The 13,849-nt window shown below is 46.1% G+C and overlaps 1 protein-coding gene across 1 annotated transcript in view; it reads right to left on the reverse strand.

The window, feature by feature from the left end:
* Positions 1 to 961: 961 nt before the first annotated feature.
* LOC126443013 (uncharacterized) overlaps positions 962 to 13,849 on the reverse strand; it is a 93,113-nt gene continuing 80,225 nt past the window's right edge. The window contains exon 4 of the mRNA XM_050090862.1: positions 962 to 1,444. Coding sequence (XP_049946819.1) covers positions 1,057 to 1,444 — 388 coding nt within the window. The 3' untranslated portion in view covers positions 962 to 1,056. The remainder of the gene's footprint in view (positions 1,445 to 13,849) is intronic.

The following is a 13,849-nucleotide window of genomic DNA, read 5'->3' on the forward strand; positions in this document are numbered from 1 at the left end:
TGTGAGTGACGGCCTCACGGACTGTTCTGCCGTTTGCCTGCTGGCGCCTCACAAGCAGAGGGGCCGCTGACAGTTGTGGCGGGAGCCACGGAGTGGCGGGGAGCGGCGAGCTGCGGACACAGGGAGTGAAGTGAGGTGACAGCAGCTGAGTTGACAGGCGTGCACTCTCCACTACACTTATTTACTCGATGTACGAGTGAAAGTAAGTAATTTTATTACCTGTAGTTCCATGACTTGCGTCACCGTCTCAGCTGTGCCGTTGTGACCGATGAGTGTGGAGACTCGTGTGCGTCGTTGCGAAATTGCTTTCGTGTGCTGAAACTCGGGCCCCGGTGTTCTGTCTCCAATACAACTAGGATTGCTTTGCTCGTTGCAATCTTTTACGTCAAGTAGAGACAACAGTACCAGATAGAGAGGATTTCCTTCACATTTTGTATGCGTGTCATGTTGTGGTCTGATTGTGTTTAGTTCAATGTGGACTCACTGTATGGTTCCAGATGATGGTCGCATTATGTGGTGTGAATACCGCTACTAATATCTCATTGTTATTAAACACAACAGGTACGGTAGAGTAGAATGTTTGCTGAATATGGAGAAGTAAATTGAGTCTGATATCAGGAGCGAAAATTCTGGTGGTAGAACTCATATAGCGTTAGTCTCGGTATGTTGCTAATTAGAATAGTCTGATGCAGCACCTTGCTGACTGGTGTGAAATACTTTTCAGCGATCAGATATTATAGAGCAGTTGTGATTGTTCACAATGAACTGTTGACTTTTGCCAAGTTTAGTCTGGAAGTTTTACTCGGGACGTTTTTCTTGAGAGAAGGATTGTCCGTTGTTACGTGAATTATTTTGCTGTTATCTGGCGTTGTCTCAGTTTTGCTACAGCATTGCTTAGAGTATTTGTGTGCTGTATGCTACTCGAGGAGGGCTGAAATTAGTGAGTCACAATAGGATTGACTTTTTCGATCTTTATTTAAAAAATTATGTATATTGCTCTCGTACAAACTCTTTCAGTTCCTGTTTTTTTGCACAGAGTTCGCTGGACTGGCTGCCTCATGACAGCACCTCCACCAGCCGCCTGTGGTTGTAGTGCCTGGCGAGGTCCAGCGCTGTCCGCCCACTATCACCAGCTGTGGCCCCCCTGTCGGCCCCCGCGACGAGCAGCGCAGCCGCCACTTCTGCGCGGCCGTTGTATGCCGCGTGATGCAGCGGCGTCCACCCACCGCCATCCCTGGCGTCCACCGCCGCCCCCGCCCCCACCAGCAGCCTCGCCGCCTCGACGTCTCCCTTGCGCGCTGCCCAGTGCAGGGCGGTCCACCCCCTCCACTCGTCCCTCACCCCCACGTCGGCCCCTGCGGCGATCAGCGCCCTCAGCTGCCCCACTGGCCCCACCTCAGCCGCCTGGACCAGCCTCCTGCCCCTCTCCTCTGCAGAGAGGCTCCTGCACAAAACACACAAACTGCCACTCTCTGCTACAAACACACAACACACAGAATGGGGAAAACAGCCACACGAGGAAACAACTGTTGCGAATACAAATCTGTCCTGAAACAAACCTACCGTATTCCCCCTCCCACAGTACAAAACAGTGCGCAATTGTGTGTATGTATTAAATTACAGCAAATCTGTTCTATCCCCCTCATAACAAAATCTTCATTCATCGTCCATTACAAATAGCATTATACAACCTCTGAAAGAATTTCATTACCACATTTTGTCACACTCATTCCTGCAAGTCAGCTCCTCCGCTCTCGGGACGCAACACCCAACCAGTCGCTCACCTCCACTACAGGACAGGCTTCTTGCAGCCGATACTGGTCTCTGTCTGCAGCTTCACTGCCAGACGTCACACACAACAAGTATCCCGTCTCCTGGTTTTCAAACACACTTTCCTGGCATGCAGGCAAAAAAATTTCAGTGCAGTTACCGGCAGTTTTCTTCATTCAGCCTCACCAAACACTGAAACTTTCTGACACATAGACAACAATTTATTCAAAACATGTGAGAGATAGCAAACACCAAATCGGCAACACCACCCCCATAAAAAACAGTGTGTGTGTGTGTGTGTGTGTGTGTGTGTGTGTGTGTGTGTGTGTGTGTGTGTGACATTTTATGGCCTTATAGCATACGCACATGTATTTAACATGTGGTATCATGCTCAAAATCATGTGAACGATCTCAGTTGTCGTCCATCTTAATGTTTTTGCGGCGTTAGGACTGTCCCATAAAGTTTCTGGCGTGCAGCCGCATAAATGCAGTGGTTCGGTCCTCGGGTTTAAAAGGACGGACCAAGTGCGGCAGCGTCAGTCACTTCGGCTCACTCTGGGGATGGCGGGACGGTGTTCGGCCGAAATATTAGGAGAAGAGGCTGAATTTGTGCGGCTGCACGCCAGAAACTTTACGGAACGATCTGAATTGTGCTTCGCCTGATCTGTAATCAGTCCTCGTAACATTGTTCCTCTGCTCTGTTATCGGTACAGTCTTTGCCTGTACAAAATGTTCACTGCATGAGGCCACAAGAGACAACTGCTCTGTGTCATTATCGGTTTCCTCCTTTAAATGACACGACGAAAGTTTTTTCACTGCGCTACTATCCGGGAATGCAATCTAACAAGTAAAGAAGAAATATGTCAAGTATGGTTTCAGTCACAAGTAACGAAGAGTGTGCAACTTCAAACTCGAAATGATCTGCCATAAAGTTTTGTGTTTCCCGGAGATTCGAACGCAGCACTTGATCGGATGGTTAACTAAGCACAATGAAACGTCAGAAATCGTCATTTTTAACCAGCAATGAGATGACAAACTGAAACCAGGAGACGAAAGTGTTTTGTGTAATGGGCATTCGAAACCAACACCTATCCACACTGACCTCTAGTCACGCATAGACGTTGAGCAGCGAAATGTGGACATGTCATAATTTTAAATACAATGATGAAAATTTTCTGCTGACTAGGAATGGAACCCTAGACACATCGTTGTTGACTACATACAAAGATACCTCGACTGTACTATTCTCTTTCACCAGTAGCTAGGAGTGGCATGTTTGAAACTGACACGACAGGACGAAAAGCTGCCCGTCTGACTTGGGACTCGAAACCAGTAGCACCATTATTGTTAAAGCCCAGAGAATCGAAAAATCAGAATAATTTCTCACATGTATTTTGCTGTGCTCATGTTGCAAATTAAAGTGAAATGCCAGGATTCGAACCGAGGGATGTGTCTCTTGTGAATGTCTTAATGACTTTGCAGACAAGTGGAGACAATGAAGCAGTGGAAATGCATCATCTGAAAGTGATCAAACGTGACGAAAAGGGAGACCTGAGTTCGAATTCCAGTCCACCGTCAATATTTTCCACGTCTCAGGCTCGAATACAGTAAGAGTCAAGTGCGCTGCGGCCTTGTACAGCAATTGGCTCATTGATTTAAAAAGATATCGCTTAAGAAAGGTGACTGGTGACAGAGTTTCGACCCGGCGTGACCTCCGCCTCTGTCAGGGCCCAACCTGTAGCGACTCTCCTCCAGGCTACCAGAGGTGGGAGAGATGCTGCTTATGCTTGCTAAAAATGATTGCCGGATGTGAGAAACGAACCCAGACCTTCAGCATATGTAGCAAGAATCATTTCAACTTTTTCTTAACTAGCAACTATTGCCACGAATTAAAATTCATGCGAGTTGCGGTATTCGAATCCAGTACACGCAGACTAGAAACTCGCGCCCTTAACCCCTTTTCTTTCATTTAATTTTTTAACCATTCCGAGGTCTGGCCACGACGCCTCCCCCATACCTGTCACAGAGTCGCTGCGCTATTTTCGCGCATAATTTTTTTATTTCTTTTATTTCTAATTTTTTTTATTCTTAGCACTTCATCCGAAAGACCATGTTTGCACACAAACTAACTCAGCTGAGAGCGACGCCTTCCAAGCTCTGTGTTAACGATGGTTTGCTTTACGATTTATTTCTCAACATCTTGTAACTCGCCCAATGCCTCTGTTCCCGAGGCTCGTTTGGAAAGTTGGTCTTCTGCCATCCCTGAGCACTGCACGCGCTGGAAGCTCCGTGCTGCGATTCCTGATACAGCGGTTGGCGATGAATGTAACGCAGAACAGCAGAAATCAGTGCAGTCGCTTCTGGCTAAAAGGATTTTTGACATACAGAATGAAGTGAAATAAAGTGTACTAAAAAGTAGCATGTGTTCTGTCGTGAGGACCAGCTTTTCCTCCGAGATTCCTTCAACACAAAATAGAGTGCTTCTGACCTATGTATTTCAAATTAGATTTCTGTTTCCTTAAAAATAAATAAGGCAGTAAGAAACACCGTTTAACACAAAAGAGCTTAAGGACGATACATTATGATGTTCTTGCGTTACGCCTTTTTCTATTCACTTTGCACACTGTACCACGTAACTGTATGCACTGAAACATGTTGCGAAGTTCCTCTCGCAGTTTCCCGCCTCAGCGACGCACGCGCCGCCCCGTGGCCCGCTTGTGCCCGGCGTGCGTGCGGCGACCCACCCAGCGCCAGCCCGTCTCGCTTCCCTCTGCTGGCAGGTGGTGCGTTGTCTGTCCTCTTAGCCAGTTTACAGCATTCCTTTATTCACACGGCACGTCGCCACGATTCAAAAGAATTGGAAGGCAAGGTATTGGGAGTAGAGTTCGTGTTATTGTGGCTAACAATTGTCTGATAACTCACCAGATGTCCTTCACTTGAGCGCGTACGAACCCCGCCTGCTATCAGGTCGTAATTCTCTCACGTGCTGCCGACCACCCAGGTGGACTGCCTCAAGTTTCGCTTTGGTTGCTACTTTCCTGTTTACTGCCCTCTACCGAGTAGTTTTCACACTTGTTGGTAGGTGAGGGGTGCCGATGTTTGTCCAGATGGCCCTCCAGCCGTAGTGCGGCTACTTTTGTACAGTCACGTTTCCGCTTTTGCTTCTCATTAATTCCACGCACATGTTCTTGACTTTTACCATGTTCGACGGCCAACTCTGGTTTGAGTATAACTGAGTTGGAATCAAAATTGTTCAAAATGATGAAAGCCATTGGCGATGTGCCGTACATCTGTGGGTGGATTCAAGACAGTGGGAGTAATTTCGTCTGGTAAGTGCGGCGTGAGGGGCGTGTGTGTCTTCTTCCGCATCTCGTGTGTGTTACACACGAATATAGTTTCTCACTTTCTCCCAAAGTCGGCGATATTTAATTCCCCCGTTTCCGCCCGAGATGGTCAACGTGTCAAACTTTATCTTAAAAATATTACCACGAGTTACAAAATGGCGCAAAGCTGACAGAAATCTTGCTGCTGTTTCACCTGTTATGGGTAAAACATGTGCCACACAGTTGACTTTAGAGACGATCTACATATGTGCAAAGTGTGGCCTTTCGATGTCGTCAAGCCTTCTCTATGTTCTTTGACTCCAACTGGCACGCTGGCAAGCACTTTCTTAGGGTTTGCAGCTGCAGTACGATTTACGTTAGACCTGTAGTCCAGAGGCAGAACTTGGACTGAGGTCTCGCATGTTTCGCAAAGATATTCCGCACCCCACATTCATGACGTGTGGTTTAGTGTTGCTTAGCTTTGAACCTGATGCAAGTTCGGATTTGCTGGTGACCTGCAGTGCCTTCTCCCAGTCGCTGTCGCCAACGATCACTACATCCACATCACCTGTGTACGCCCAACACACGACATTCTGGCGGTGTGTGTGTGTGTGTGTGTGTGTGTGTGTGTGTGTGTGTGTGTGTCCATGCGTGCTGCCCTCCTAGCCGTTTCTGCAGAGCGGCTAGCAGGGCCTCAGCGGCAGTGGCGAACGAGGCCCTCCACACAGCACCACCTCTCGGCGCACACAACTCTTGAGTGCGAGCTGCCTGGTTAGCTGACCACTCACTGATCATGACTTGCAAACTGCTGTTCCTCAACCTTATACCAATTACCTTGACAAAATATTGTAGAAAATACAGTACGGTCATTGTTTCAAGAAAGCACTGGTGACTCACCCTATCGAAAGCATTCCCGAAATGGAGCGACATTACGGCGCACTCGAGCGTGACAACATGTGCCGCAGCTACGATGTCGCAACATTCACGGACAGTTTGAATACTTTATCTGCCTCTACCCACCGTAGTTCGATACGGGCCAGTTACCTCATGCATTATCATTTTCACTCTCCAGGCAAGAACGCGCACCATTAATTTTGTAACCACCATTCAGGGCAGTAACTGATCTCAAGAGTCCCTTTAGTGAGCCATAGTGCCAGCAGTGCTAGTGTTTTGAATACAGTCCTTAGACAGGTAGTGCTTTTTTCATTGTTTTCTACAAGAAGTGTCTACTAACCACAGTTCAGCCAACAGACAGCCGCCTTTAGTGAATTAGCAGTCTAGTTAAAAGTTGATTAACTCTCTACAGTAAATTGATTTCTTAGGACGGATAGGATGTGTGACTGCTGTGTACGGACGCAGGGGGAGCTGGCCACTGTTCGCGAACAGCTGAGCGTGTTGATGGCCGCGGTCAGCCGTCTTCAGGCTGCTGCATCGGAGTGTAGCTGCAGTGGGGAGTCTGGTGCGTCGCAAGGTACACCCCAGGTGTTACATGCTTCACACACTGTCCCTGCTGTCGAGACATCCTCGCGGGTACCGGGCGCGGTTCGGCCACCCTCTCCCCAAGGGGAGTAGCTGCGTTCCCGGCACACGAGGCGGAGGATCAATGTGGAGGCTGGCCGTGTGGCATCGCCCGCTCTGCCTGTGAGTGGACATGTGGCTGCTCCTTCAGCAAGGTCCGAGCAGGCACACGGGGGGAGGGGTTTATTAGTTATTGGGAGCTCCAACGTTAGGCGGGTGATGGAGCCCCTTAGGGAAATAGCGGAAAGGTCGGGGAAGAAGGCGAGTGTTCACTCTGTCTGCTTGCCGGGGGGTCTCACCGGAGATGTGGAGGAGGCCCTACCGGCGGCCATAGAGAGCACTGGGTGCACCCGACTGCAAATTGTTGCTCGTGTCGGCACCAATGACTCCTGCCGTCGGTTCAGAGGTCATCCTCAGTTCGTACAGGCGGTTGGCGGAATTGGTGAAGGCGGAAAGCCTCGCTCGCGGGGTGGAATCAGAGCTAACTATTTGTAGTATCGTTCCCAGAACCGATCGCGGTCCTCTGGTTTGGAGCCGAGTGGAAGGCTGAAACCAGAGGCTCAGACGATTCTGCGGAGATCTGTGGTGCAAATTTCTCGACCTCCGCTATCGGGTGGAGGAATGTAGGGTCCCCCTGAATAGGTCAGGCGTCAGGAAGCGGCTACAAGGGTAGCGGAGTATGTGTGGAGTGCACATGTGGGTTTTTTAGGTTAGAGAATTCCCTCCCTAGGCCCGACAAGACCCTTCTTGAGACGCGACAAGGTAGTAGTAGGCAAAACGCAACGGGGAATAACAATATTAATAAGCTATTAGTAAACTGCAGGAGCGTCTATACAAAGGTCCCGGAACTGCTCTAATTAATAAACGGTCACAATGCCCACATAGTACTAGGGACAGAAAGGTGGCTGAAACCGGATGTAACCAGTAATGAAATTCTAAACTCAGATAGGAATGTATACCGCAGAGACAGGCTGGACAGTGAAGGTGGAGGCGTGTTTATAGCGATAAGAAGTGAAATACTATCGAAGGAAATTGACGGAGATACGAAATGTGAAATAATTTGGGTGAAGGTCACGGTTAAAGCAGGCTCAGACATGGTAATTGGATGTCTCTATAGGCCTCCTGGCTCAGCAGTAGTTGTGGCTGAGCACCTGAAGGATAATTAGGAAAATATTTCGAGTAGATTTCCCCACCATGTTATAGTTCGGGGTGGAGATTTTAATTTGCCGGATAAAGACTGGGAGACTCAGACGTTCGTAACGGGTGGCAGGGACAAAGAATCCAGTGAAATTTTTTAAGTGCTTTATCTGAAAACTACCTTGAGCAGTTAAACAGAGAACCGACTCGTGGCGGTAACATTAGACCTTCTGGTGACAAACAGACCCGAACTATTTGAAACAGTTAACGCAGAACAGGGTTTCAACTATCAAACTCGTAACTGCATCGAGGATTTCAGAGGTAAATAGAAATATTAAAAAAAGGTAGGAAGATTTTTCTGTTTAGCGAAAGTGACAAAAAGCAGATTACAGAGTAGCTGACGGCTCAACACAAAAGTTTTGTCTCACATACAGATAGTGTTGAGGATCAGTGGACAAAGATCAAAACCATCGTACAATATGCGTTAGATGAGTATGTGCCAAGAAAGATCGTAAGAGATGGAAAAGAGCCACCGTGGTACAACAACCGAGTTAGAAAACTGCTGCGGAAACAAAGGGAACTTCACAGCAAACATGAACATAGCCAACGCCTTGCAGACAAACAAAAATTACGTGAAGCGAAATGTAATGTGAGGAGGGCCATGCAAGAGGCGTTCAATGAATTCGAAAGTGAAGTTCTATCTACTGACTTGGCAGAAAATCCTAAGAAATTTTGGTCAGCGGTAGATGGATCAAAACAAATTGTCCAGACACTCTGCGACCAAAATGGTACTGAAACAGAGGAGGACAGACTAAAGGCCGAAATACTAAGTCTCTTTTTCCAAACCTGTTTCACAAAGGAAGACTGCACTGTAGTTCCTTCTCTAGATTGTCGCACAGGTAACAAAATGGTAGATATCGAAATAGACGACAGAGGCAGAGAGGAACAATTAAAATCGCTCAAAAGAGGAAAGGCCGCTGGACCTGATGGGATACCAGTTCGATTTTACACAGAGTACGCGAAGGAACTTGCCCCCCTTCTTGCAGCGGTGTACTGTAGGTCTCTAGAAGAGCGTAGCGTTCCAAAGGATTGGAAAAGGGCACAGGTCATCCCCGTTTTCAAGAAGGGACGTCGAACAGATGTGCAGAACTATAGACCTATACCCCTAACATCGATCAGTTGTAGAATTTTGGAACACGTATTACGTTCGAGTATAATGACTTTTCTGGAAACTAGAAGTCCACGAGACTCAAGAGGTTCCCACGTAGATGCCGTGTTTCTTGACTTCCGCAAGGCGTTCGATACAGATCACCACAGTCTTAATGAACAAAGAGCATATGGACTATCAGACCAATTGTGTGACTGGGTTGAAGAGTTCCTAGATAACAGAACGCAGCATGTCATTCTGAATGGAGAGAAGTCTTTCGAAGTAAGAGTGATTTCAGGTTTGCCGCAGGGGAGTGTCTTAGGACAGTTGCTGTTCACAATATACATAAATGACCTTGTGGATGACATCGGAAGTTCACTGAGGCTTTTTGCGGATGATGCTGTGGTATATTGAGAGGTTGTAACAATGGAAAATTGTACTGAAATGCAGGAGGATCTGCGGCGAATTGACGCATGGTGTAGGGAATGGCAATTAAATCTCAATGTAGATAAGTGTAATGTGCTGCTAATACACAGAAAGAAAGATCCCATATTATTTAGCTACAATATAGCAGCTCAGGAACTGGAAGCAGTTAATTCCGTAAATTATCTGGGAGTACGCATTAGGAGTGATTTAAAATGGAAAGATCATATAAAGTTGATCGTCGGTAAAGCAGATGCCAGACAGATTCATTGGAAGAATCCTAAGGAAATGCAATCCGAAAACATAGGAAGTAGGTTACAGTACGATTGTTCGCCCACTGCTCGAATACTGCTCAGCAGTGTGGGATCCGTACCAGATAGGGTTCATAGAAGAGAGAGAAGATCCAACGGAGAGCAGCGCGCTTCGTTACAGGATCATTTAGTAATCGTGAAAGCGTTACGGAGATGATAGATAAACTCCAGTGGAAGACTCTGCAAGAGAGACGCTCAGTAGTTCAGTACGGACTTTTGTCGGAGTTTCGAGAACACACCTTCACCGAGGAGTCAAACAGTATATTGCTCCCTCGTACGTCTCGTGAAGAGACCATGAGGATAAAATCAGAGAGATTAGAGCCCACACAGAGGCATACCGACAATCCTTCTTTCCACGAACAATACGAGACTGGAATAGAAGGCAGAACCGATAGAGGTACTCAAGGTATCCTCCGCCACACACCGTCAGGTGGCTTGCGGAGTATGGATGTAGATGTAGATTGTTTCTATTATTTGTGAGTTGTTCAACGTAGCATACTCTGTCGAGAGTATCGCTGTCTCCAATTCAGTTCCAGTTCCAGCATTAATTACAGCGACATACCCCAAGAGATCGTGTAGCGCAGTGGCCGTTAGTCCCTGATGTAGAATAACATCAGTGTCTGCCACGTACATGAAGTGTTTCAAGCTACATAATTCTGGTTGTTTAAAGCTGCAATCCTGTAAGTTTGACACGGGTTCGTAATGTACCACGTTTCATAGATTCGACTCTTTCATCGAATACACTCAGTACAAAACCTATTGACAAGTGTGACAGACGCATACGCCTCCTGCCACTTGGGTCTGGGTGAGGTAACCGTTCGTTACCGGAGACTGACAGGTGCGCCTCTGGAAGCTGAACGAGTTTCTGCCGTTTCCCCATCTGCCGCCACCTCGTCCGCGCAGTTCTGCGATACCTCTGTGGGGAGCTGCGCTTGCGTCCCGCTGTACTTCCGCGGGGGCGGCGGCTGGTGTGTGGATGACAGGTCCAGGCTGAGTAGTGCGACTGGAACCTCCCTCCGCAGTTTCATTTAAGGCCGGTTCCCACTAGGGCTGCCGCGCGTCAAAACCGCGCGTCAGCGGCGTGGTTGCCATGGAAAAGGCCGGTTCCCACTAGGGCTGCCGCGCGTCAAAACCGCGCGTCAGCGGCGTGGTTGCCATGGAAACGGCGTCAGCGGCACGGCGCGGCGGGCTCTGCGTCGCGGTTTGACCATGTCGAACCGCTTCCGCTGCCGCGTGACGCGCCCCAGGTGCGCGCCGCCAATCACAGAACGCGCTGAGCGTGACGTCAGGTACGCAACCCCGGGCCACAAGAACTTTCGCCGAACCGCTGGCGCGGACGCGGCGGAAGCCATGAAATACTTATCATCCGATTACAAGGAAACTATTCGGTAGAAAAATTTGATTCTTGGGCATGTTACAGCCTGATATCTTCTCTCGATAAAGGGCCGAATTTCTTTTCGATATTCGTCGTGGTTACTTGCTGTATCGCATTTACGTAAACCTTTACACGAAATTTTAAGGAGTGTGCAGAGGTAAAAACGCATTGCGTGGACTTTGCGTACAGTTCATTTTAGGTAATACATTACTGCATATGAAATTTAGTCAACATATCGAAATTGCTTTTAAAGCTGAGAGCAGAACGATTGCTATCACCGTTCTCGAGATATTGAATGATATGTCGGCGGACGGGCTGTGCGGTGACCGCGCGTTGATCGCTCGCGACGCGACCGATACTTCGTCCTGCTCGTTGTAAACCATGTGGTTGTATCAACCGCAAATTTCGTAAACGGTTCAAGAAATCTAAAAGCGTTTTTTTGCAAACGGTAACTTGTAAAAAGTCATGTATTTCGTCGCATGATAAATATCCAAAATCTGTTTATCTACCGAGATATGAAAGAAACTACAGTTTTTCAGAAGGGATAGATGATTTTTTTAAAATAGCATTTAATAGCGTGTGGAATGAAGTTAAACGGAAACTAATTTGCTGGTATGTCATAAGATGTAATTTGCTAAGTATCTACAGCTATTGATTACTTCCTTTGGTAAGTAACAAACGTTTTTTTTCTTTATCGAGTGTACTTTATTGGTTCAGGACGCGTTTCGCCTTTTACTTTAAGGCATTTTCGGTGGAATCTAGAATGATTCAGTTTTGTTTTAAATGCATAACTGATTACTTACAGTGAATCGAGTTTTTGGCGGACATATACGTTTCCCCTCACCTAGTCACATGCTGGAGGTTGAACTAAAACTTAGATTATGGAACATAAGCACATTTTCATGTTCGCTCTTTTTTCTTCTGTCACTAGCTGTAGACATTTTACCGAAAACACTGATTTGAAGTCGTAACTACAGTGTGTTCACCTCATGCCCCTTCCTGTTTGGTTTGTTTTTGTACATGTTCCCAACCTAAAGAATTATATGCTGAAATTGTTTGTTTATTTCTGTTCTCCTTATATCTGTATATGTGTGGGGCTAGCCAGTGATAGTTATAGAAAGTTGAAAGTGAATCCAGTAGTTGTCAGACAGTGGTTGAAAGGTTTGGTGTTCAGCTGATTTCAGTTTTGGTTTAAATGTTTTGTGGAGGAGTGCATGGAAGACTAAATTCACTGCTTACATTAACAGATAAAATAGTAGAATAGCATTTGAACAAATGATTATTATCAGAATACTATCACCCAACCCCTTTGTCCTCACTCTTTGACGCCTCATAATATGTCCTGTCAACTTACCCCTCTTGTAGTCAAAGTTGTGCCATAATTTCATCTTACTACTCTAATTCCGTACCTCTTCTTTAGTTACACGATCCTCATATCTAATCTTCAGCATTCTTATTGATCACCACGTTTTGAAAGCGTCCATTGTCTTCTCGACAGAACTGTTCATCGCCCACGTTTCACTTACAAGGCACTCCACACAAATACCTTCGTAAAATAGTACCCAATCATTACAATTTATATTCCATGTGAACAAATTTTCTTTTTCAGAACGCTTTTCTTGTTATTCACAGTCTTCATTTTATATCCTCTCTACTTCTGCCTTCTCTATTACTGCTTCCCTTTCAAGTCATTGAAGTCTTAGAAATGCAGTTTGGTTTCTGTACAAGTTGTAGATAATCTTGTGTCCCTGTGTTTTATCGATGACATCTCCAGAGCTTCAAAGAATGTTTTAATTAAGATTGTCAAAACCTTTCTCTAAACATGCAAATGCTATAAACACAGTTTCGCTGTTCTTCAGTGTGTCTACTTAGTTAAGTGGTAGGATCAGAATTGCCTTGCGTGTTCAGACATCTCACAGGAATCTAACATTGTACTTATGTTAGTTTGTACAACCCCTCCCCCTCTCCTGTCTACATGTTCCTTCCACTATGTAGCCTTGTCTTATTTGCTTAGTTCTGGCTTGCCAAATGAGTTCTTGACAGTTGCTTCTCCTTTGAGCAAAGTTTTCTTTGTTCTTTCTCATTTTCATTCCCTTATGTTTTCCAGGTGCAAAATCACGTTGCAATTTTGGACTTTCTGTCAACATCACGTTTAGACATTTCTATTTCCAATGGCCTACTTTATTTGCTGCATTTTTATATTTTTCCCTCTTGACAGATTTAATATTTCACGTTTTGTCTAACGATTTCTACTGTACCTTCTTCCCGTTCTCATACTCTGCTGCATTCACCATTTCTTCTCTCAAAGATATCCATTCGTATTCTAGCGGATTCCTTCCTCTGTTTCAGTCAGTCGTTGCATTACGCTAACTTTAAGATTATCGAAAAACTGTGGGTCTTGACTTATTCAAGTTCCATTTCCTTAATTTGCTACCGTTTACTGTCTCTTTAGTTGTAAACTGCAGCTCGTAACTAATAAAGTATTGTAGGTTTGCGTCTGCACCGGGAAATGTCTTATATTTTAAAATCTGGTTTCGAAAACTTTGTTCCAAATATGTATTATTCTTTCATGATTCTTAAGCAATGTGCTAGATAGTGAACAATGATGAATGGTAGTCATGAAATCTGTTTATGGTGAAATGAGAAAACATGCATAATGGAATATGTGAAAGAGTACATTGTACAGAAAATGAAAAATTGGTATGTCTTCACGCAACTAGATATAGTTTTTCAAACGCACCGCGCGTTTCAGTGGGTCCTGCCCCGTACCTCAGTGGCTGTCCGTCATTGGCTACCGCTAACGTCTGCCGCTTCCAGGTGGGAACGGCAATTCCGCGAGCCGCCG

Source organism: Schistocerca serialis, unplaced genomic scaffold (genome assembly GCF_023864345.2).
Source record: "Schistocerca serialis cubense isolate TAMUIC-IGC-003099 unplaced genomic scaffold, iqSchSeri2.2 HiC_scaffold_1420, whole genome shotgun sequence".
Classification (NCBI taxonomy): Eukaryota; Metazoa; Arthropoda; class Insecta; order Orthoptera; family Acrididae; genus Schistocerca; species Schistocerca serialis.